This window comes from Syngnathus floridae, chromosome 15, assembly GCF_059516105.1.
Source record: "Syngnathus floridae isolate MCC-2025c chromosome 15, RoL_Sflo_1.0, whole genome shotgun sequence".
In the NCBI taxonomy this organism is placed as follows: domain Eukaryota; kingdom Metazoa; phylum Chordata; class Actinopteri; order Syngnathiformes; family Syngnathidae; genus Syngnathus; species Syngnathus floridae.
In genome coordinates this window covers 12099290-12124941 of record NC_142427.1, presented here as the reverse complement: position 1 = coordinate 12124941, position 25652 = coordinate 12099290, and the positions used below count along the sequence as shown (strand labels likewise).

Below are 25652 nucleotides of genomic sequence, written 5' to 3'. Positions count from 1 at the left end.
GATCCATTTTCTATGACATATTTTTTACGTTTTACGTCCCAGTATTTGGGGCGGTACGACCTAACAAGGTAAAGGGTGCAGCCAAACGGTTTCACAAATCCGCCATCTTTATCGCAGTCCAATCAACTCAAGGATGCTGAAGTGGAGAGAAGGATTTGCGTTTCATTCAGGGTTCACTTTCTTCAATCTATTGAAACGACGGACACAGTAAAGTGGTAAGCTTGAGATGACACCAAAATAATATTTCACTTTCATATCAATCATGTGTTAAATGCATTCGTTAGCTTCTCGCTAACGCTAGCATTAGCATACTGCTTAACGACTGCTTGTTTACAAGACGTGTTCGTAAATGTGAAATTTTGTACAGACCACAACTGAAGGAGTAAAATGTAAAAAGGAAGGCTTTATAATCATGATATGTGAGCTTTAAGACTTTTAATGTGTATGTACTTGGGTCAGGTTACATTTCTGTTGTTGTCCAAAAAGCCAAATTTCATATGTAAACTTGTGACTTAACATATGGTCCGTTTTATTTTTTGACAAATTGTCAGAGAGTGTCATACACGAACAGTATCTCACAAAAGTGAATAAAACCCTGACATTTTTGAAAATGTTTTGAAGGTCCCAAACTACGTTTCTACGTATAAGAAGAACAGCTGCGCTTGAGGACATAGAAGAGAAAGATGGGGTTAAATAAAGGTAAAAATATCTTTTTTTCCCCTCCCAGCGTCGAAGCTTAGTTTTAAAGGCCGGTTATCTTCGTAAAGTGCCACCACCATTATTATAGTTTTTTTTTTTTTTTTTTTTGGTGGGAGGAGGGCGCAGGTCTGTTTTGTTTTGCGCGTCAACAATAAAGAGCGCGCTCTTGGAGAGCACGTTGAAGACCGCCTGTCCCTCAATGGAATTTATATTTAGCTCAGTAAGGGACGGCGGAGAGTGGAGTCCCACGCGAACCATTCAAGCCCCCAAAACTTGTTCATTTGGCGGTGCGCGTCATCCGGCTGCGCTGCTGCTGCTGGTGAGGGCGCTGTGTGAGTGTGTGTGCGTGCGCGCGTGCGAGTGTGTGAGTAAGGGACTAGCACAAATTTATCTCCAGCTCCGGGGGAGGGAAAGATGATGGCCGGTGGTGGCGAAGCAGCAATGGACCACAACGGGATATACTCAACAGCGAACCTGCAGCAAAGCCACATGGAGGCGGACAACTCGGACTCCCGTAAGCGACCGCTGGAAACTCCGGCGGAGGAGGCCGGCTGTACCAAGCGCACCAATACTGGAGGTAAGAAGAACCCAATAACAAGCAGCTCTTTCCGTCGCAATTCTTCCATCCTCCCCATCGACAACGCTTTTGCAATCACTTGTGGAACGCCAATTTGCGCTCTTGCATGTGAACCCGCTGCTTGCAAAACAAGCCAGCGTAGCTTCGATGCACATTCACGCAGTGTCTTCAACCCCCCCTACGTGCTGCACCTGTGCATTTGGCGCTTTTTTTGGGGAAGGGGAAGGGGGGGAGGATTTGGGTGCGTGTGTGTGTCTGTGTGTGTGTGTGTGTGTGTCATGCGGTTGTTACTTCAACACGCCTTGACACAGTGGCCTCTTTATGGCAGGTCGCTTTTGCATATCAATCCAGCCCCCCTCTTTGCCTCGCACGTCCATTCAGAGCAGAAGTGATGGCTTCTATTATGCAAAGTCTTTAAAAAGCAAAGGAGAAGAAAATTTGAAGTAATCTTTTCACCGTTAACCATCTGTTTCTCTGTTCAGTTGTCGTTTGCCGCGCGAGACATAAAAAGGTTTGGCAGCGAGAAAAAAAAGATAAATACAGTTTTAAATCTCCCTTGACAAATTTGAATTATGCTCAGTGTGAAATTAGAACAGAATAGGTTCGGCAGTGCAGTGTCTTGTGAGTCCTTGGGGTCAGACATCTGGCTGGAAGTTCACGGAGAGGTGACAGCCCACTTGAACCTAAACACAAATGCTCTCAGGTGCAGACAGAGCATGTAAGAATAAGAATAAACTGAATCGGAATCATTGCTCACAAAGTTTATTGTCAATGCCAAATTTGATCTTTGACATAGAAAGCAGATTTCACTAGAAGAACTTGTTACTTGTCACTTGACCAGTTTTTTTATGACCTGGCAGATTCCCCCTTTAAATGTTGTGAACTTTTGTTTCCGTGCCAGTTGCTGCAACGAGGACGTCTGCGTGAGTGTAGCTCATTTCCCCCCAGGTAATATCATTACAGCCACGTAGTGCGCTTCATTCTGCCTCAGTCCACATTTATCAACAATCACTTGACAGAATTATTAACCTCTATCTCCCAGGCACTCTGTCCATTTTGTCTCATATTTTCTCCAAAAGGACTACTTTATTTTTCACCTCTCCTCTAAAATGTCATCTCTTACTTTATGCCATCAGTCATATTTTAATGGCTCCAGTTTCCATCTGTCCTGTATTAGCACCCCTGAAATCAAAGGTGCCAAGAAATCACACGGCGTTCTCACTTTGCAAGTTAAGAGCTCACGCTTATTTCGAGCTAAATTAATTGATAGCAATTTGCAAGTCATATCATTGAATTTTCAATGAAATCTGCTGAGAGTCACATGGGCGGTGCATGCATGCATGTCGGCCACGCACCACAATGCTACAAATGCGCCACGATTTAATACAATGCCAAATGCTACGTAGCGTTCAGCATCACCTCCCATGACATAGGATTGTACGCCAGACGCTACTGAGCCAGCACTATCATCACCCAGCGCTTGTCCGCATTTGATATTGATCACGTTCCTTGTAGCAAACTGATCATTAACATGACTGTCAGTTGTAACAAAGAAAAGAGCGCCTGTGCTCTTAGAGCCGAGCCCCCCCTCGTCGAGCGTTAGAAGCCAAAGACACGGCAAATGAGGCTGATCCCTCTTCTTTTATCACCACTGCCCTCCTCTTCTCAAAATGAACATATTTCATTCATTTCGCTCGAGCTGTGTTTCTTGGCAAGCGCGCGGTAATATACAAAACGCTCGTGTGACTTGATTTTCGGATTACAATTTTTGTCGCTAATGGGGGTTTGGCACGGGAATGTGAGGCCTACTTGTTATTTTTTTTCTTTGAATTTTTGGGTGGGAAGGACACAGGTGCCCTTGCAGAGCGATGTGACGTGAGCGGACTGTGAATTTGCCAGGTGGTGGGGAAAGAGAGAACAAGAGAGAGAGAGAGAGAGAGAGAGGGGGATAGGAAAGAAGATAGAGCAAAGTGAAAGCTCCATGGAGTCTATGGGGAAGCTGTGTCTATATACAGTCCGTATGACACTGGTCAAATATTCTAGAAGGCTGCAAGACCAATATTAGGCCTGGATTCACGGTAGATGATGATGATGATGATGCAAAAGCACCTCCCTTTTTTGCCGGCAGAATGTTGTGTTAAATGACGCCGGACCCGCTGTGTCTACACGCAGCCAGTTGAAAAGACACGCACATTGCGGCTCTTTATGTGCACTCTCTTAAGATCCCACTCGGTGTGGGGATTTATAGGCGTAGTGATTGGCTTCATCACCCCCCTCCGCCATTCTGCGGCACTGCCATTTGCAATGGTTGATGAGCCCCTCCGCCCTCTCAAACATGGCCGTCTGAGGGACCGGGGTGGGTGTGTGGGGGGGGGGAAAGGCGAGTGGGTGGCGTACGGCAGGCACGCCGTCTCCGATCACGCCTCCTCCACATTTTTTATCATCTAGCCTAGGTTATCAATACAATGCTTCGGTCAGCGGTGAAGGTCACGCTACACGCTTGCCCGTTGACGGCCGAAGTCGCCCCCCCTCTCAATGCTTCACCTTGTCGGGTTCCACCAAAAAAAAGTGAGGGAAGGGACTGCCATACTTTATAGTGCTGCGTCAAAAGAGGCGGAGTATGGGAAGAAAATTCAATTTTTGGGACTGGCTTTTTGGGGGTGGGGACATGACGCGGCGGCGAGAGAAGACCAGCCATTGGCCGAGTGAAGTGTCATTCCGGCGCGTTGCCGCAGATGGACAGGCCACTCGATGAATATGGATGAGAGCAGTGAAAAGGGTGATGCGGCAGGGAAGACCCCCCCCTCCTCCTTCACACCGATGCAGGCTCGAACAATGCGTGCCGTCTTTCACTGAAAACACTGAGAGTCTGCATTAGCATTTTTGCAGACAATTGAGGCTGTGGCCAGCTGCAGGCATGACTCGGACGCTGCGGTGAAATCTCTTTTTCTGCACCCGCCGATGAAACAGACCTCAGTGGGGAGAGAGAAAAAAAAAAAGGTCCAGCGGCCACATTCCTCAACACTACGGTCGCACCTATGCCGAGGGTAACGTTAAGACACCCTTTTGAGATTGTGTCCCGGCATTGATGGCGATCTGACACAGGACCGGAGAAGCAGCAGATCTCAGAATGGGTAAGCCCTCCAAACTCTTTTTTTTTTTTTCTTTTCCCTCTGACTTGTTGAATTGATCCATCTCCAAGACATTGACTTTTGCTCACTTCATTCATGTGTCCGTTAGCGGTCATTTTGCTTCCGCCTGCTTTTGGTGGCAGCCAGCTTAGTACGTAGATTGAGATGCAGAATGAGGTACCTACCGGTTGTGGGAAGGAGGGAGCGTGGACGGACGGACGGACGGACGGCATCGCCTCCTGACCCACCCCCCTTGGATGACTTAACCGAATCTATTTGGCTCAGCATCTCCTCCCAGTATTGTAAGAAGGGCTTTGAACTAGCACCCCCACCGGCTCAGCGTCCCAATGTGCCCCAGCAACAGATTGCCGTGTTTACTCTACCACATGATGCCGTGAAAACCTGTTACTGTGATCTCAGACACTAGGTTGGAATTAATTATTGACTAATGACTGCAAACATGACTGCAAGGGTGGCGGAGAGAACCGTAGTGGTTTCCCGGCCCCCCCTCGGGTTTAGTTGATGCCAAGCCGAAAGTTACGCAGTGGGTTTGGGCTCGTCTGTCAACAACAGGTCTTTCGACGTTTGGATTCTGCGACCGGCTTCGTCGTTCCCTTCAAATTCTCGGCCGTGCTGACATTTGATAGAATTTCGCCAATAGTAGTCGCGCCTTCCAATACTTGGCAGCGACCATGTCGATGGTGCGTGATCTTTCTTTTTTGCACCAAGGTCATTTTATTCTTTTTCAATGTGAGGATTGCGTAGGAACAGATTGCCAGTGCACGCCGTGAAAATCGAAAGATTAGACGATGCGGAAAAAAAATACACAGAGTGGTATTGCTTACATTTTCATTTGGACAATAGAAAGAGCAAATGGAGAGAATCTGGTTGATTGGCAAGGTGAATTCATAATGTCGAGAAAATGTGGCCATAATTCTCGCAACTGTCACGTACATGTCTGTGTTTTGTGGAACCTTTCATTTTGGGTGGTGCACGCCAAACAAATGTGTGTCTGAATGGAACATGAGGGGCATATTAATGTCAAGTGGAGAGAGCCTTACGTTCAGGCTATGCACTTTCTTTATGTTCCATGATCTCTCAAATATGTTCAGTAATGGTGGCAACAGGTTGCTTTGCATTCATTGGGATCCACTCATATCCATTTGTCTTTCTCCTGCCACCGTTGATTGTGCTAATGGGGGGGGGGGGGGCAAAAATAGCAAAAAAATGCAAATTCCCAAAAACTGTAAGCATGTTTCTTTACATCTCTGCCGATTGAAGCGGCGTCACCCTTGAGGCAGCCGAACAAGAGTGAACATGACGTCACCGCATCGGAATCGGGATGCAGGGGCATCGTTTGTAACGGGGCTCCAGAATACCACCGAACCGGTCGCTGTACAATGTTTAGTATGACATCATCATGATAGAGATTTCTTCCGTCTTTCTGGACTCGCACAAAATCGTTGCCACACGCTGGATTTATTTACGTTCAAGGTCAATACAAATTCAGCATCCTTCTTATAGTCCGGATTTTATTGGCAGCAATGCGTTGTTGTCAATTTCTTACTATTATGGGAAAACCTGAGAAAGGCTCTTGGCAGCCCCTTCCAAAATGGTAGCAATCTAAATTAATTTGTGCTTTTGGCTGCTCTGCATTCCTCTCATGCCATCTTGCTTTGATAGATGGCTATGTTGCTTCATTCATTGCATTGAAAACGTCGTCCGCATCCTTCCTTTTCTAATAAGCAAGTAATGCCGAGTGACATTGTTATGGCTTTGCATTTGAACACAGCCTGGTTAAAAGCCACTGGAAACAGCTTAAATGAGGCCCTTGCAAGCCGGAAAGAAGGTCATCATTTCCTCTGAAAAATATCTAGGACAGGACACAGAACACACCACTAGACTGATTTCAACCTTGATACGTATGTGTGCTACTGAAACTGTTTGGCTGTGAAGGTAATGAGACCCAAGTATGGTGGCAAACGTAAGGCCGGTGAACCAAAAATGGCCTGCGAGAGGCTTCAGTGTGGCCAGCCGGATGTTCGCCCGTTCTGTGAAAAGGAATCTTTGGTGTGGTTAGGGTTTAAAAATGCGCAATTCCATATTTGGTTCAGTGTGATGGAATACTATTGTCCATGAAATACGTCTATGTATGTTTAAAATCTAAAGTTAGTTTGTACGATTCAGGACTCAATGTAGGCTTCCATATTTATTATGAACATGGAGGGAAATTGAATTTCATAAATGTATTTCATTTCTGATTCTGTATTTCTTAACTTCCAAATACCTATGAACTGTTGTATCACAAAACAAATTCAAATTCATTTCTAAAGAAAGCGGAGCTCTTTTGCATAATTCATTGGGTGGTTATTGGGAAATGATGATAGGATTTTCCTGGTCTGGCCCACTTGACATCAAATTAGGCTGCCCGTGGCTCCTGAACTACTGACACCCCTGCCTGGTGTAAATGATCATCTTGCAGGACAACTTTATGAAACATGACCCCTTTTTTACATTCCGCGTCTGTCTGTCTGTCTCTCACAGAGGAGGGTGAATACTTCCTGAAGGTGCTGATTCCCAGCTATGCAGCCGGCTCTATCATCGGCAAGGGCGGCCAGACCATTGTACAACTGCAGAAAGAGACGGGTGCCACCATTAAGCTGTCGAAATCCAAAGATTTCTACCCAGGTAAGAGGCCTTTCATAATTCTTGTGAGAAAAAAAAAAAAAAAAAGGGGGAAGCTAAAAAAAATCTTGTGGCACACAAGCCATGGTCCACAGAGAGCTTTTGCACGGTTCAAAACTATCTGACAGGAAAAAGATGCAAAAGTATTTATGAAGTCATTCATTGTAGAATGGAAAGCAGTGGAGAAAATACAGCAGTAGCAATAGTGACATTACCAAGAAGTGAATGTCCCTCCAAAATTGATGAAAAGATAGCAAAGATGGGTCAGGTCGGCTGCCAACAGGCCCACGGCAACATTCAAGGAGCTGCAGGGATTTCTGTCATCCTCCTCATCATAGTGTGTATCTTAACGTTATAGAGACCAAAGCCTCATCTCACAAAGAAAATCATTTTTCAGGGAAATGTGTTATGGTCTGATGGGAATATGGTTAAATATCTTGGCAGTAATATCAAAATTTTTATCTTGGTCTTACTCTTTTTATACCTGAAAAACCTGCCATTTGAACAGGGGCGTGTAGACTTTTTATAGCCACTGTGCGTGTGTACTATATTTATATATATTACGTTATAACCACCAATCTGAATTATACGTAATAATCATGCCTTTGGATTCAGTTGTATTTTTTTTCTTCTTCAGTATTCTGGGTTCCTTAACATTTAATTGAAAAAATATTCAAGAGGGAAGTGGTCTATTCAGTGAAACACAGACATTGCAACAAGTGGAGTCTGTTCTATCCCCCGCCCCGCCCCGCCCCACGCCCCCATACACAAATGCCTGAGCCGTAGAGGAGTCTGTGTTTGTCCTTCATGCCTCAGGGGATGCTTCAAAACGCTAGAAGATGAAGAAAAAAAAAAAGTAACAGGTGCTGTGCACCTCACTGCTTATTAGGTCCAGATGTTTATAGAATGATGCAATCAAAAGCATATCATCCCTGTACTCCTCATATTTCCAACACAATTGACTGCTTTTAAATTGGAGAATATGTGGTGATCTCGGTCACAAAGACATCTCTTAGTCATAGGCCGCCACCTGCTCGGCCCATTTGCTTTGCCCGTCTCATAATTGTGACGAGTGACAAGATGAGTTCATGAGGAGCGCTGGCTGGCAACCATTTGATTGGCCCACACAAGTAACAACTGCTCCGAAATAAAGTGCTTTTATTTGAAATAGCTCGACGTTTGAACAAAGAGATATTTCTGCGACGTGCTTTACCTTTGGTGATAAATCACTGGCCATTTTGGCTGATGTAGCATGCTAATACCATTACACACAGATCACGCCCTCATCTGTCTTCCTGCGGCAGTCTGAGCACACACCAGCAGCAGTACCATCACTCACGGCAAAAACCAGGGAGACAACAACCGCTGCAGCCATTTTCTCCTGCAGGCAGGCAGGCAGGCAGTAGGCAGGCAAGCAGGCACTAGGCAGGCCTCACCTCACACCGACCGCCGTCAGAAGCATGAAAGTCCTGATGGGGACTGTAAAATGAGGCCTCGGTGTGGATGGCAGACATGAGTGAGTGGAGATAGTGAAGAGTGGGGATGATGCATGATTGTATGTGAGAGGGGACAGGTGGGCCGGGCCGGGACTGGCCTGGCCGGCCCGGCCCAGAAATAGCCTGTTTCAATCTCTCTCAGTAGACGTGACCCCTCTCCCAGCTGTACTCCAGCTCCTCCAACGCAGGCCAAGTTTCCTCTTCCCCTTCTCCCTTCCCTGCTGGCTTTCTTTAAGATTTGCTTCTTATGATGACCTCATAGTAAAATATGACTTGCAAGTCTGCCATGGAATGCATTTTTTTTTCTTTTTGTACACATTTGCCTTGAAAACAAATCTTTGTTTTACAAGCCTCCCCGAGACTGTTAACACCTGGTAGCTAGCTCACGAAAGCCAGGCACAGGCAGCTTTTATGGCTTTCAGGGACCATTAACACTACACTCTCCAAATGTTGTCCTTTCACCTCTCAAATTTTGTCACTTGTCACAATGTATATTAGTTTGAAAGAGCTAAGCCTGCTGCAATTAACGGCTTGTTCATTGCATTCCGCCATATCCTCATACTGGATGTTCCGTTTTCCCGAGACACAGCATAGTCTTGCATATACCCAATTTATATTTTTTACACGCTGATAGGAAACTCTTCTTCTTCTACTGTTAGTCGTGGTTCTGATTTAACTGCCTCCCCCACGTACATCACATGAAATATTCACTCATAAAGTGAATGTGTCAATTTCACATGATTGTCAAATAAGGATAGAACTCTTTGTTAATTGTTTGATTATCGCATCATTTAATTGACCATGTGAATTGAGTTTTTTGCAGCATACAGCATCATCTTACAGTCGATTTAAAACTGCGGCGGGATTACATTGCTCTCAATTATATCTTAGGCGACTAAGAAGAAGAATTACAATTTTGTTCATCCAAACTCTAGATGAGAGAAAATCACCGCTATCTTTGACAAAGCTGCGGGACTGAAACTCTCAGGAACATTGCTGTACCCCCTGCGACTCAAGACCTGAAATATTCATAGCGTAGCTTAGAGAAGATATCGCCAAATCGATCACCGACAGTATAGGGCAAGGCTTTCGGTGGTCAAATGGATAATTGTCCCATTAGATTGGCAGATGCTTGCAGGTCATCACTGCTAACATTTAAAGCTGCATTTCTCGGCAGCACGCTTGCACGTATCCTCACTATAAGTTACTCTAGCCATTTTTTATTCATTTACGATTTATTTTTGCTTCTGCCAGCAGGCAAAAATGTGATTATGGCTATAGTACACAAACGGTGTTTTAATATTCATACACAGTGTGGTGAAAGCGCTTTTGTTGGACAATTAGTGTTCCACGGATGTGTGTGGTGTATCTTTTTCCAACTAATGAAAAGCACTGTCGAGGATTAATAGAACATTACACACGCAGTTTATTTTAAAACATACCCTGGATTTTGCATTCCTTTGAACATGGCTATAAAGCAACAATAGTTGAACTAAAACAGTGTCGGGTTTAGGAATTTATGCGTTGACATAAAAGCACACATTAGGTTAAAAACCTGTGCTGGCTGGCACGCTTGCTTCCCTCTGTCACTTTGTCACTTCAAAAATGACCAGCAGGTGCAACAGCACCAACTGTTTGGTCCCATTTCATTTGCTGCCTGCTTATTTGCTTCTCTGCATGCCCTGTGTTTGGATAAATGCATAAATTGGCTCCTTTGTAAAGGAGGATTTATTCAGGCCTCCGTGGATATAAAATCCACTCGTGTAAACATATGCAATTAATCTCTCTTCACAAAAGCGATGAGTCAGATTGAGTCAAGAAAAAGAAAATTGATATAATTGCCAACCTTTTTTTTCTTTGGTGTTCCGAGAAATCACAAAGAAAATTAAAAAACCAATCAGTCACCGCTATTCTCGCATGCTGACAATACGGGCGAATGCAAGGTTTAAGATATTTTTGCTCTAGATTCCCGTGACAGTCATGCCGCCCCAGAGATATTCTAAAACTAGCACTTTTCCCGCATGTAAAGGGCCTGACATATACGTACCTGAGACCCACTGGAGTTTGCTCTTGAGCAACACGGAACATTATCCACACGGGTTTCACACACCCACATTCCGAATGTGAGTTTTACACACTCACTTTTACGTCCAAAGATGGCCGTGGGTGGGTGGCTGACTGAGTGAGCGCTGGGGCTTTGCTCATCTTTTGTAACTCACATTATGATGACGAAGGGCAATTAGGGGCTTAGAATAACGCTGGGGGTTGCGCCACTAATTCTCCTATACAGACATTAGAGCCATGACCGAAGAAAAACTTTGAACGATTTGAAAGTAGGTCACGTTCACACTCCTGTGTTTTGTCTGTGTTGCTTTCTAATGAACTAACAACCATAATATGACTGTAAAATCAGCCGAAGCAATTTCCATTTTCTCATTGTCGAGGGGTGGCAAGGTGGGTCGCGTGGGCCAGAGCCCATCAGCTGCGCGCTTAATGTGTCTGGAAATTCACATCATGCCCAATCCAGCAGAAATGTTCAGCCTCGGAGGTCCGCAATCTCCCGAGTAGCGTTGTCGTTTTCTGAGCAACGATAGAATTGAACAGAGAGAGCAAGACAGGAAAGTTGATACAAAAGGGCGAATGTTTTTTAAAATTGAGCGTAACAATGTGGGTGTAGAAAGAACCCAAGAGGTTGTTGAGCCTCTTAGAACTGAAAAGCAAGTAAGACTCAGTGAAAGAGTTACATCACTGAAGAGGAATCCTTCTCTTCCCCCCCCCCCCCTGTGGCTCACTAACCAAGCGTGCTTCTTTCTTTCAGCTGTTTCTCCGTTGATTGTATAAATGGGGGAAGGAAGCAATAGCTGGGTAATTGGGTCGCTTTGTAGAATGTCAAGGAACATTTTCTTCCACTGCCAGGAAGACTTTATATGAATGTAGATTTAGGCAAATCCCATAAATCCATTCCAAGCGTATTCAAGTAACTGATGGCTCGTGTTTGCAATCTGTCGTTGTAGGAACAACAGAGCGCGTCTGTCTGATACAGGGTACCGTTGAAGCCCTCAACGGTGTCCACAACTTCATTGCCGAAAAAGTCCGAGAAATGCCCCAGAGTGCTCAGAAGCCGGAACCGGTCAGCATACTGCAGCCGCAGACCACCGTCAACCCCGACCGTATCAAACAGGTGCGTTTGGGTGAAGCCGACCGAGACTTTGCGTACAACAACCATCATCGAAATAAAAGATCTGCCACCTTGGCAAAATCCCGAAAAAGTATTGATCGGCGGACGGGGCCGTTCGGACCCCATTCTACTAAATTGATCTCAACATGACTCATTCACTCCCATTGACAAGCATAGATGTCAAAGATATGAACTGGGCTGGCAGTCAATGGGTTCATCCAAGAGTCTCGCTTATGGACTACATTTCAGCCTTCTCCAAGAGGCCGATTGAGATATTTTTGTTTGGCCTTGGTGGGAGTTGTCACCTCATCCATCACTCTAGTTGCGGTGCGTGCGGTCTCTGCTGTATACGGTAGGCACACTTCACGACTTTATACTACGTTAGCACTGTTAGTCAGTCTCTGAGGCATGACCCGCAGGCTGGTAAGGTCAGGAAAAAGTGAGGGTATGGGGTTATTTTTACCTCCAGGTTTTCATAGCAAGACAGAGCCGCCATGCGACAGCTGTAGCTTAAACCCCCTAGGATTAACAAACCGCTGAGCGCTAGCAGGTGCTAGCAAAGCGCCGAGCGACTCGGTCCGAAGCGTCCCTCGTTTTGTTTGTGCTCTTAAATGGTTCCATTTTGCCGCTACTATATATATATGGTTTATATTTTTCTGCAGGCCAAACTGATTGTGCCCAACAGCACAGCTGGGCTGATTATTGGCAAGGGAGGAGCTACAGTGAAAGCGGTGATGGAGCAGTCAGGGGCTTGGGTGCAGCTCTCCCAGAAGCCGGAGGGCATCAACCTGCAGGAGCGAGTGGTAACAATCAGTGGGGAGCCTGAGCAGAACCGTAAGGCAGTGGAGATCATAGTCCAAAAGATCCAAGAGGACCCTCAGAGCAGCAGCTGCCTCAACATCAGTTATTCCAACGTCTCCGGGCCGGTGGCTAACTCCAACCCCACCGGATCCCCGTACGCCAACACGGCCGAGGTGCTGCCTAACGCAGCAGCGGCAGCCGCCACCGCCTCCAGTCTTCTGGGCCAGGCCGGCTTGACAGGAATGGGTGCCTTCCCTGCCGCCATGTCTAGCTTCTCTGGCAATGACCTCCTGGCCATCACATCAGCCCTCAACACGCTGGCCAGCTATGGCTACAATACCAACACCTTGGGCTTGGGCCTTAACCCCGCAGCAGCCTCCGGTGTCCTCGCCGCGGTCGCGGCCAGCGCTAACCCGGCGGCCGCCGCCGCAGCTAACCTCTTAGCCTCCTATGCTAGCGACGCCTCCAGCAGCGCCGGCCACCCGGCGACGGGGCTGGGCGGCTTCTCCCTGGGTTCTCTCGCGGCCGCTACAGGTGCTTCCAACGGTTACCTAAACGCTTCGTCCCCGCTGATGGCCTCCTCCCTATTAGCCACAGAGAAGCTCGCAGACGGAGCCAAGGACGTGGTTGAAATCGCTGTACCCGAAAATCTGGTGGGTGCCATTTTGGGCAAAGGAGGAAAAACGCTGGTCGAGTACCAGGAGCTAACAGGAGCCCGCATCCAGATCTCCAAAAAGGGAGAGTTCATCCCTGGTACTCGGAACCGTAAAGTCACCATAACAGGGTCGCCAGCAGCTACGCAAGCAGCGCAGTATCTGATCAGCCAGCGGATCACGTATGAGCAGGGCGTGCGTGCTACCAACCCGCAAAAAGTGGGTTAAAAGAGAGAAGAAGGGAAGGAAGGATGGAAGGAAGGAAGGAAGGATGAAGGAAAGGAAAGGAAAGGATGAGGACAGAGCTAGAGGGGGAATTCCTAGAGGGTCACAATGAGGAAGAAAGGGAAACGTCCAAATATTTGTTTAATATTTCAGAATCAAATGAGAGGATCAAAAAAGGGGAAGGAGGAGGAGGAGGGGGAGACACCGAAGACAAGTGTGTGTGTGTGTGATATCTGAATGTGTTTTAGGACTGATGCGTCCTGATGTTTTTTAAAAGTTTGTGTCGAGTCCTTTCTGATGATGGCGATCAAAGTGAGCTGAAGTGCTCCACTGCCAAGCTGCAGATTCAAGGGTGAGATCTAAAGTTTCACCTTCCTCTAAAACCTCATTGCTGATTTACGTTTCCTCTTAGTTTGGTTTTTTCTTTTTTAATCTCGGTTCAACGGTTTCGATGTCAGTTGCAGACCTCAGCTCCCGGTGAGTTGAGTGCGTCCAGTGAGGTTACAGCCAAAATAATGGGGCTGTTCCACAAATCTTTGTATACAATGCAGAAGGCACTATTATGAGGGAGCCGTTTTACAAAAAAAAAAAAAAAAAACAAGCAAATTATTTACCTATGTTGACATTTGTTGAAATCTTATATTGTAATTGAAATTTCTAAATTTGGGTATTTTATATTTTTAGCCATTATTTATTAATATGATCAAATTCAATTAAAACATTTTATTTAAACCTGCCAATGCAGGTTGATCTGAATGTAAAAAAAAAAAAATATTTGCCTATTTTTTATTTACAGGGATCAAATGTTTTGCAGTGAAAGAAATGTAAAGTCAAGCCCAGTGTGAACTAAACAAGTGCAGTTTGCGAGTATAGTTCAGGGGCTCAATAATCCATGTGAGAGGATAGAGGAGACACACAGGAATGTATCAATATATATATATATATATATTTAACATAAAAACACACATAGCTCCCACAAATGCACAAACATTCAAATAGATCAAGTCATGGCAACAAAAACCCCCAAATAAGTTGTTTTACCCTTTATTGGTGCTACAGGATTTCCGATATCCCTTCCCCATTATGGCCTCCAAATCTCCCACTTGGTTCAGCCCACAAAATGTGACCCATGACGAAAGCATTTTTGATCTCGTGAAATTGGCCCAGAAATACCTGACAGTGGTTCTGCCTTATTGCGGTGTACGTGATCCCTATAATTAACGTACGTCGTAAATATCGCGCGCTCGAGTTGTAAGGAGTGTGTCCACTGTTGCACTTCCATCCGAATGCTGCGTGAATCTGTGAACAAACAAAAACGATTGCCTTTACATTTAAGGGTACCAAATATTCTTCAGAGGCATCCTCTAATGAAAGGCAAATCGAGTGACACTTGAAAGGAAGGCTCGCATCCTTCTCGATTTGCATGGAGACAAAAACGACGAGTCTTTGGCGTCATCCGGGCAAGCCTTTAATCGATCCCAAAAAACACATGGGCCAGAGTATCTCGTCAATATTTTTCAATCACTGTCTGTCATGGGATGATAGTTAATCTAAAGTAGGGAGGCCAACTCTTTTGAGCATTTCTAAGCACTGAAAAGAATACCTTGGCTTCCCTCTGTGCTGCTATCCATTGTGTTCATCTTGAGTACTCTTAGTCTACGAAGACTGCACTGTGAGACATTACGAACACAATGTGAAGCTTGTCTGTCACTTCTGGGACACGTGCGTGTGTGTGTGTGTGTGTATTTTCACGTGCACATCTACTGTATGTTACACAGAGCTGGAGATCTGACAAGAGGGACATCATAAATATCTTCCAATGCCGTCAGCACAGGCACAGCGCTCTTAAATGAGAGGATGTGTTCTGACAGGCAAACTGCTTTTTACGCTCTCACATTGTGACAGCTAAGCCCCGCCCCCAGTTAAAACATCTTCCAATCAAAAGTTCAGCTGTTTGAACAAACAAACCACCGTGAGGTTTGTGTTTACAGCTGAGTCATTTCCAAGAAAATGTATTTTTGTGGACATTTTTCTTTTCCTTTCTGTCCCTCCCTTCACTTTTTTTGGACCGACCGAAGGATGGTCCGAGTTACCATTTTGTTCAGGCGATTGCCGTAACGGGGCGGGCCTCTCTTCCTGGACTTCTTCATCACCAATCTGGCTAGGTGTGAAATAGTACTGCCCAGTGGTTTAGCATAGTCGAATCAAATACAAGCACAAAAACAAGGGAGGGGTGGGGGGGTTGGTTTATCAATGCAAGTGGACTGCTTGATTGCAGGGAGCTTATTCTTCAAACCTCTGTCAAAACAGTGCCAAATACAATATCTCTCTGCACCTCATTAACTTTCCTCTTTCTCTCAACATCTTATTCTCCCCCTCTTGCACGTTTGTCGTCATTCTCGGGTTCCACCTGTGACCTGCTAGCTCTCTGTGCTTTTCTTTCTTTCTTTCTTGGTTTCTTTCTTTCTTTCTTTCTTCCTTCCCCCTCACCCTACTGTACAGTACACTGTGCTCTCCTCTCCCCCTCTTTCTCCTTTCTCCTGTCTCGTCGTCTTCTCATGAGCGGTGTCGGTCGGGTGTGCTGCTGGTGGGAGTTATGCACTAGGTCGAAAGGGTACGATACTATTTTGCCAGGAGTTCACCGGGCTTAAAATGCACAGAAAAACACCTGCCTCCAAAAAAACTGTGACACCCACTACTAGACCAACCAGCAATTTTAACTCAAAAAAAAAAAAAAAAGTGTCCAATTCAGTCAATCCGAGAACAGGTAAGATTTTGCAAAATAATGGAAGCAGACTTTTTTTTGTTTTTTTCTTCTTCTTCTTCTTCTTCTTCCCAGATGAGAGCAGATATGGGTTGAGCATTCATGACTATTCATATGTCGGCTGAAAAAAACGGAGCTCATGTCACAAAAGCGATCAGAAAGCATACGTTGGACGAAAAGTACGTGGGGAACTTGTTAGTGACCTCAAGCTGAAACAATGACATCCTTTATGCATATCCTCTTCTCTGAAAAATGACTAGACTTCATTTCTGTGGAATACAATATGTCACGTCATATGATCTATATGTACTTTATTGTAGCTATTCTAGTTTGTAGTCTAAATGCAGTCCAGCGTTGTCAATACAATGTGAAAACTATGTTATACTTGTGTGGATGATGAGAGTGCCAACTACGCCTGATTAAGATTAGCTTTGCGATTTGTTTGTGCATTATGATGAATCATCAAGCGGTCGCTGGTGGTGCTGGTGGTGCTGGTGGTGGTGTCCATATTCCTGTCACTGATGATTTCGTTTGACAGTAAGAAAATGTAAAGAATTATGGAAGCAATATAGTAGCATGTTGTCCTGTTTTTGTGTTTTATGTCTGTTGTACGAACCTTTGAAGTTACTACAATTTTTGAATGAATAGGTTTACATGTACTTTTTTTTTTCTAAGTTATGAAGATGCTGCTATTTGATAAGTCAACTATACAAAATATTTCAGTTGAAAAGATGTCGGGCGGGTCGGTCCATTCGAAATACGTACGCTCCTCCGGACGGGAAGCAGGCGACAAGGTGTACAGAGGACGATACAGTCAAGTCTTGATAAGAGAATAAGTAATAATAGACTCCATAGTACAACCTGTGCCAAACTAGACCTCTGCAGCTTCTGAAATGCTAGGTGTGCGATCAATTGTTAAATATCAATAACTTGTTTAGAAGTGCTGATCAAGTGCCAACCAAACACTGTCTTTTAAGTTGACAAAAGATAATCATGGTGTAAGAAAACAAAAAGGACAAGAAACTGTCTGTGCATTGTTTTGATCCCATAGGTACATACTAGAATACGAGTAAAAAGATTGTGATTTTTTATGGATCCATGTTGTTTTACACTCCATGCATCCCTTGCGTGTTTGTTTGACCTGTGGCTTAAGTACTGCTGTTTTTTCACAATGTCTCTCTATTGGCCAGCATGGACTAAGCATAACATGTTATAAGCATCCATAACATAGCCATTAACAATCAAAGAAATGTGTTTGTGGAGTTAGGTGTTATCTTTTTGCACGTCTTCTAATGCATGGTATCAAAGAAAAACATTTTGGAGGAAAAAAAAAGTCGACAAAAATTGGCGAGGCGACTCGTACGTAACATTCACGACGACACTGCATGCGGTCCAATGTAGAGTACCTAAGTTTTTCTCGCCTCATGTTTTTATGAACTTGTGTTTTTAATGTCGTGAGTTGGAAAGGAGTTTATTATTGTCATGTTGGCCCAGAAAAACAGCACTGACACAACAGCACCCACATCTCAGATTCGAGTCGATAACTCCGGACATCGTCGGTTCAGGAAGACGTTTAAACGAAACAAACAAAAAAAAAGGGAAACGAGCAAATGTGAAAATGTAATTGGCTCCTTGTTTTGTCTTTTTTTTTTCTCCTTCTTTTTTAACCTAATCAGACACACATGGCTGTTAAACATCCAACAGGTTGAGCCTCGTATAACCTGTCACATTTTCTTTTGAAAGCTTCTACTTCTAATCTATGAATGTATCCATGACTTTTGATTTCATCAGGAATGTCACAAACATGTAGAGTTAATATCTATGTCAGATTTCACCTATAGTCAGGTAGGCCTCTCACGGCCATTGTCATGAACCAGATATGTTGAACCCAATTTCCACTTCACTGGCATTATGTCATTTGTTTGGTGTTGCATAATTGCACTTTACTGATTATTCGGTCATAGTAGGTGTGAATTGAAGCAAACCATTTTTTTTTTCTGATGTAATTTGTATTTATTAATCCTGTTGGGTGAATGATGGAAAGGGCTGGAGTCTCTGACAAAAATCGAGAAGTAGCACACGTTTCTTCTCTCTCTCTCTCTCTCTCTCTCTCTCTCTCTCTCTCTCTCTCTCTCTCTCTCTCTCTCTCTCTCTCTCTCTCTCTCTCTCTCTCTCTCGCTCTCTCTCTCTGTCTCCAACGCATTGTCCTTCACATTCCCTTCAGCAGACGTTTGTGTCAATCACCGAGTGCTTTGTTTTGAACAAATGTGTGAGAGGGATCTATAGTTTGTCTTTTTTATATCTATCTTTGTTGACTGATGTTGAAAATTAGAAAATATACATCATTTATCCAGCCAATTTTCTTTGGGGGGGTGGGGGGGCTGAAGGCAACTAAGGGATGCGTTTTTGTTTTTTTGTTTTTGATATTACGGTCAAGTCTGAGAGGCGTAATCAGCACCAGCAAAAATGATGATTCTCTCTGCCACCTCGACATGACGAAAAGAACGGAGGAAAACAATTTGAGCGCTGAAGGCCGAGTTACAGGAGTGATATTTGTGTGTGGTTCTCTTAGGCTTCCAGCCCCCCTTTGCATTCACTGCTCCATATCTGAATGCCAAATGGATTACTGTATCATTCCAAAAAAATAATCTATTCACTCCACATGTGTTCCGGACATTGGTCGCCCTTTCACAAGAAGGCTAGGACTGCTAAACACTACAGACTGGCTACGGCTGCTTGCCCCCCCATCCATCCATCCATCCAGCCACCCTTAAAAACCTCATCTACCTTGCGCCTGCCTCAGTGTCAAACAGCCGCGTTAGCGATAGCGCTGTTTGCGTTTCAGTTCGATGAGCACATGATAGTGTGTTCACCCTTTAAATGGTATTTCTGACAACTTTCATCTGAGAAAAGAAGATCCTTGCCCATCGGCAATCGTGGCCATTTTCTTTGATTTTTTATCCTCCCATGAACTTGGTTGACTTTTTCATCCCCAGGAACTCATGTCTACTTTGGATATACTTCACCATGTTTACTGTCAAACTGCTATGATTATTTTGGTTTTGTTTCTGGTTCTTTGGCTAATGTGCAGGGTTGAACACTGAAGGGGAGCATGCCAGTGCATTGCAACATGATTATACTATGAGACATTTTGATTTGCTTTTTGTTCAAACTTGGGTTTACCTCTGTTTGTTACAACTCAGAGAAAAAAAAAATGGACTGACAGCATACACGCTAATTATTCAAGTCACGCCAAGTGATGTATTTTGATTGGGAACATTTCTTTCTTTTTGCGCCAAGGAGAATGTGAGAAGGTGACGGATTTTCATGGCCCAAATTTTTCAAAATGAAATTCACAAACATAAGGGCGATGCCTTTTCGTGCCATTGTGGGGGAATGTGTGAAAGGTTTTTATGGCAATTTTCTTTGTCAGAATGAGTGCCAAATAATTCTGCACTGAGCCAAAAGGCAGCAAGCCTACATACGTAACTTAATGTTAGTCGATTGGAACGCTTATGGGATCCATTCCGCGTGACAAACATCACCGTAATTTTCAAACATTCGAGCTCAGGCACCATTGTTATGCTGCCAGTCTGTTTTCGGCTTTTGTCAAAGAAACATCTCAGAAGCAGAGTGTTTTCTAGATGATTACTGTTGAAGACAAAGACAGCTACAAGGCGGGAGGGAGAGTGGTGGGAAGATTTTCAAAAGAAAAACAAGTGTCATTGTTTTATGTGTTGATTTGAACATTATTCATAAATAGATTTAACGGTAATGACTATTTAATGTAACTGTAGTACTGTGTTTGTAAAAGAAATTCAGTGAGTTGTGTTTTATGACTCGTGGACTACCAGTGAAGTCAGCATTTCAGTGTTAATAATGAATTGTTTTTTAAAGATTATTTTTGCGACGGCAACAGAGTCATTATAAATGTTCATTTTAACATCACTTGTCTTGTTTCTTGGTTTTCTCCACCTTGTCCTCTCCAAGTCTGTCTTGACGTAGAACAGCAAACAGTACATCCCATGAAATTGAAATGTTCTTGATTTCTGGAGTGTTGCTTCTGAATCATGAGCTGTAAACGAGCCAAACCAAGAAATAAATAAACCAGTGCAGACGATACAAACTGGTCAGAACAAATTTAAATTTAACCTTCATTTTATGTAAAGACTCTCATTTGAAATGCTAGCAGAGATTTGATCAATATCAATTATTATCTTCACAAATAGATCATATACATGAATTAGCATGTCCTTTCAGTGCAGAGGTTCCATTCTGGACTCTTCTGTGTTGAGTTTGCATGTTCTCCCCGTGCCTGCTTTCCTCCCGCATTCCAAAAACACGCAAGGTAGGTGAATTGACTGTCGCATCATTTTGAAGCCGTCCTACTACATAATGTTGCCTCCGGATTGTTTCACTGCCGCAAATACGACATCAAATGCTTCGCTCAAATACTCCCTGTATATTTGAATGCATTTATCAAAGATAAATTTCAGTCTCCTTAATTCAGTGCTGCTTTCATTTCATGCCTAATGACTATTTGTATATTCACTCATCGAATATGCAATGCAAGTAGTAATTAATTTCCCAGGCCGCTTTCTGCACATCTTCATTCCAGTCTGAGCTGTGTTGTGAATCCCTGCAGCGAGAGAAATCCAAGCCACATTTGATTCCTGCTTTGAGACAAGGTAGCAATGGGCTTGAATGATAAAACTGCGTTGTCAAGGAAACAGGTTGTTCTGAAGACTGCAAATATGTCGCACTGGGATGCTACCATATGCAACATTTCACCCCGCAGCCTCAATGCCCCTGAAATAACCACGCTCATCATTTCAATCCTTCAAAGTCACACAGGTAATTGCCCAAGTAATATTTACATTCATAATTCAGAGATGTTTAATAAGCAGTCTATCATCAAAATTATTGAAGGCACAAACTGCAAATGTCATTTAGAAAATCTTGAGGTGAAAAGGCGATGTATTCAAATGATGGATTTGGGGAAGGGGGTAGGGGTAATGACTGCTTGAGAATAGACACGCACTCAGGCTCTCTTAACATGGCTCCTGATGTAACCATGGATACCTCTGTTTCATGGATGGAGTAATTTTAGCTGGAGTGGGATCTGAAGGATACATATCCCTCTCTGCACTGCACGTCACATACATACTATCAAACACAGCTACTAGGTTGTAATTCATAGATTCTAATATTTGTATTCATATTGTAATATAGTATGAACTGCATTGATTACCAGTGTTGCTGCTAATTTAACTGGAGCAAAAAGATTCATTCTTACACGTTTGTACCCCCCAAATATTTCTATTTTTATATATTTGTGTCAAACATACATAACAATGATGGCTTTTAACAAAATGAAATATAATATAATAAAATAGAAATAGCCAGGGTTTTTCACACAGCTTGTATTTGTCAATGATGCAAATAGGATGAAAAGTCTTTGAAAAAGAAACAAACTCGACATTCGGTTTCACCTTCCCAACTTTCCATTTGTCTTGTTTACGCTTCGGTCTCATTCCAGTAGATGGCAGTCATGTAAGAGTGAGCATGCAAATAAGAGATTAGAGGCGCGGCTCTGGCAGAAGGATGGATACAGTTCCGGACGAACCAGGGGATCTTCAGTGCCAGACCCGCTGCTTCGAAACTTGCCCAACACCGGCCTACTTTCGAGCTAACTCCTTGCGCACTGCGGTAAGTCTTTGCGCATGTTATGTAACTGTCAACCCATGCAGGGATGGAGAACTATTAGCGAAAAGAGGAAGGAAAGGAAAGGAAAGGTCGGTCCGGTTCGACGGGCAAGGTTGGTTGTGCCCTTGCCAGTAAGATGGTTAGCTCCGTGTTAGCCAGTAGCCCGCTGTATTAGCTGGCTCGGATTAATGTCGCTCTTGTAGTCTTGAGGTTTCAATCCAAATTGCTGATAATGTATGTTTAAAAAAATTGCAAATACATGACGTGTTTTTTTTTCGCAATTTATTTCAGCCAACAAACAGTGAAAAACATCACGTTACAATATAGTTATTAAGCGTCAAGGAATAACTTGTACAGATGACAGTTTGCTGTTGTTAAGGCTTGAAGGCTTATTGGATTTTGCAAACAAAACAAATCAACATTGTTGATCGTCTTTTAGCGCTTGGGGTGCGGCAGCGCTTTGCCACCCAGGAAGCATTTGATAGTTGTGGGCGTGTCGATCAAAACTTAACCGGGCACGCCAAGTTACATATTGTGTTATAGAAGCGGCAGTCCGATTTATTGTTATTTTTACTGACTTTTCTAGATATTTCCCCCCCGTAATATTTGCAATACTGAGTATAGCTTAAGACAGTTTGTAGTTTATTCAAACGACATATTGGAAGTTTTTTTTTTTTTTTTTTTAAACATGAGCTGTCTTTCCTGATAGTCATTCTGGAAATGACGTCATTCCTGTCAATAGCGTTGAACTGTGAATGAATTACTTGCTTTGGAAGGAGAACGATCAAAGGGCAAGGAACAAGAGTCTGCACCTTCATCAGTGATTGTTTCTGGAAATAGTGCTCGTGCTGGATTTTTGAATAATCTGCCATTTTTTTGAAATTCACAGCTGACTAAAGATGTCATTTGCCAGTAAATTCATTGGTGGCCTAATTAATGTCATCGGGTAAGATACTACACAATCATCTAATAGCAAAGCACAGTGTGTCTTTTTTGAACATATCATTTGAATTGTGCTTTTTGCAGCAACATCGACCCGGCGGCGTTCATGCCCTCGGAACCTGTGAGTGACAGGCGTTTCCTATTTCGCTCAATGTGTGCACGATTAACTCGAGACTAATGATAATGTTTGCGATGTTCTCAAAGCCTCTACCTCGCAGACCTGTCGCATACGCCGAGCAGCATGAGAGCGATGAGGAGAAACAGTTCCGCAGAGTCTTCCAGCAACTGGCCGGAGATGTGAGTGGATTGCCCAACTTTGTGTCATTGTTGAAACTGTCTCGTTGTCTAGTGCATACTTGGTTCCCCCCCACCTTGATTGTTCTAACTTCATTTTTACATTTGATAGCATGGCTGCACTTTAAGTGGTTCTCCTTTTTGAATTCTCACAGGACATGGAAGTGAGTCCCTCTGAACTCATGAACATCCTCAACAAAATTATTGGAAAACGTAAGTTCATCAAATCTTAATGTAGCACGCGATATTATATTGCAGAAGGAAAAAAAACCTTGTGTGTGTTTCAGATGGAGATCTGAAGACGGATGGTTTCAGTATTGAGTCTTGCAGAAGCATGGTGGCAGTCATGGATGTATCCTTCCTTTCTTTCTTTCTTTTTTAGGGCTTTACCTGATGTTTCACAGGTGACGCAAAAGCTTTTGAAAGATAAGTCACACTAAGTGCCATGTGAACTGGGTGTGTATGCTGAGTAAGTTGGACTGAAATACACCTTGGGCAAATAGGACATATTTGATGACCTTAATGATGTTCCAGAGTGACAGCACTGGAAAACTCGGCTTCCATGAATTCAAATACTTGTGGAACAACATCAAGAAATGGCAGGCAAGTATCGCGAACAGTGCATTTATTCTACATGGGTGTTTCCTTTCTTTGCCGTTGCATTCCTGTGGTCGCTGTTAATCCTTACCAGTGAGTCATAGAAAAAAAAAAAGTATTGTGGAACAATGGCAACACAGTCAAAGTATTTTTGGTATTACACTGCAATCAAGTGACAAATCTTGATGCTGTTTCAGTTTTAAATTTGGCAAGTTGATTTGCAAGATTGCATTTTTGAATGCATGTTTGAAAAAATGTACATACGCTCTTGTTGTTTAGGGAGTGTACAAGTCCTACGATACAGATGGCTCCGGGGTTATTGGGGCGGATGAATTGCCCAATGCTTTCAAAGCTGCTGGTGAGTTTTGGGGGTTTTTTTGCCTGTGGGGAGCCATTATGGATTGAAGTTGTGTTGATTTTTTTTTAATATTATTATTATTTATTTTTTATTTGAATCTAATTAATTGCATTTTGGGACGTGAATAAAATAAAAAATAAAAGTAGAATTTGATGGACTTAATATGGACTGTTGAAATGGTCTTGTGCAGGCTTTCCTCTGAGTGATCAGCTGTTCCAGATGATCATTCGCAGGTATAGCGACGAGAGCGGCAACTTGGATTTTGACAACTACATTGGCTGTCTTGTAAGGCTGGACGCCATGTGCCGTAAGTTTCAAAGAAATCGGGTTTTACATTGTGATGTTTCGGCGCTCGCGCTCAAATGTACCTTTTTGTTTAGGCGCCTTTAAAACGCTGGATAAGGACAACAACGGGACAATCAAAGTCAATGTTCAGGAGGTAATTCCATCTCACTGAGAACTCAGTCATTGGGTGAAATCTCACATGTTCTCTATGCTTGTGTCTTTTCCAGTGGCTTCAGTTGACCATGTATTCTTGAGCCGAGGAGAGTCCTACTTTGTTTACATGGTCTGTCGCTATATATATCACCATCTTTCAGCAACTTCCCATTTTATTCAGCCCGCTCACTGTCTGCAAATGTTCATTTTAAAGCAATCACCTGACTGTTACCGTATTGTTGAATGTGCCATATTACTTGTAAAGCAGATATGAATGCTGTGTCAATCAAAGAAGCACAAACCTTCACTGACAATGGTCACACCGCTGAAGAGAAAGCTGGTAGCCAGCATGATAAATTGCATGTTGAGCGTAAGTCCTTAGGTTTGCTACTTGACATTTGCTTTTTGACTGTACTCGAGTCCAAATGAAATGTGAAGCGTTAAATCCAAATTATAGACCACATAAAATGTGAAATAGTTTGGCTGAATCAAAAACATTTCAGTTGACAAAAACATTGAAATTGTCAGGATCAATTTTAAAGGGCAAACCTCTCTCCTCCAAAACAGCCATAAAGATGTTTAGTTGTTTGCCTTTTAATTCAAATTTTATTTTGCATTACATCAAGTACATTGTTTTAAGTCTAGCCTGCAAATGTTGGCTAAGTCTTGTCATCGATTAATTTTATATATATATATATATATAAAAAAAATGGAAATCTGAAACGTTATCTGTTGTCCTCTCCTGATAGCATGTTTTAACATAGAGACATTATTTTGGTTTACAGGCTGATAGCTGTTTTGTCATTTTATGTCATTTTATGTTCCATATTCGTGCCTCCTGCCCACGTTATTGCTGTCTTTTGACATTTACCATTTGTTACAACTTCACATTCTGGGAATATGCCTGAACCAGCATAATGTGTGAATGAATACACAATACAGATGCGTATGCTACTAATGCATGCAGCCAATAATTGAGGTGCCTTTTCAAAGTTTTTGTCATTCTAGTTATAACCACTTAACTTCTCGTTGAAATAGACTCGTGTGCTGTATTGGAAATAAAGGTGTGATCAATGTGTCTTGATTTGAATTGAATTGATCAACTTCT

At 43.3% G+C, this 25652-nt stretch overlaps 2 protein-coding genes across 6 annotated transcripts; both read left to right on the top strand.

Moving 5' to 3' along the window:
* Positions 1-10: 10 nt before the first annotated feature.
* On the top strand, positions 11-20157 carry nova1 (NOVA alternative splicing regulator 1). 4 transcript variants are annotated; one of them, XM_088398155.1, is made up of 7 exons: positions 11-215; positions 622-699; positions 916-1018; positions 1097-1276; positions 6952-7095; positions 11603-11769; positions 12429-20157. In XM_088398155.1, exons 4-7 carry the CDS (start codon positions 1114-1116, stop codon positions 13446-13448), a joined length of 1494 nt encoding a protein of 497 aa, XP_088254281.1. In that variant the 5' UTR covers positions 11-215; positions 622-699; positions 916-1018; positions 1097-1113; the 3' UTR covers positions 13449-20157. The 4 variants fall into 4 exon arrangements, with proteins under 4 accessions (XP_088254281.1, XP_088254279.1, XP_088254282.1 ...); XM_088398153.1 differs by lacking the exon at positions 916-1018; XM_088398156.1 differs by lacking the exons at positions 11-215; positions 622-699 and having other exon boundaries at positions 837-1018.
* A 1599-nt stretch (positions 20158-21756) lies between these two features.
* Positions 21757-25634, top strand: capns1a (calpain, small subunit 1 a). Of its 2 annotated transcripts, none has more exons than XM_088397922.1 (11): positions 21757-21918; positions 22805-22861; positions 22942-22978; positions 23062-23154; positions 23307-23364; positions 23439-23503; positions 23686-23754; positions 24028-24106; positions 24297-24413; positions 24487-24545; positions 24619-25634. In XM_088397922.1, exons 2-11 carry the CDS (start codon positions 22815-22817, stop codon positions 24643-24645), a joined length of 651 nt encoding a protein of 216 aa, XP_088254048.1. In that variant the 5' UTR covers positions 21757-21918; positions 22805-22814; the 3' UTR covers positions 24646-25634. The 2 variants fall into 2 exon arrangements, with proteins under 2 accessions (XP_088254048.1, XP_088254049.1); XM_088397923.1 differs by having other exon boundaries at positions 23686-23758; positions 24032-24106.
* The last annotated feature ends 18 nt before the right edge of the window (positions 25635-25652 follow it).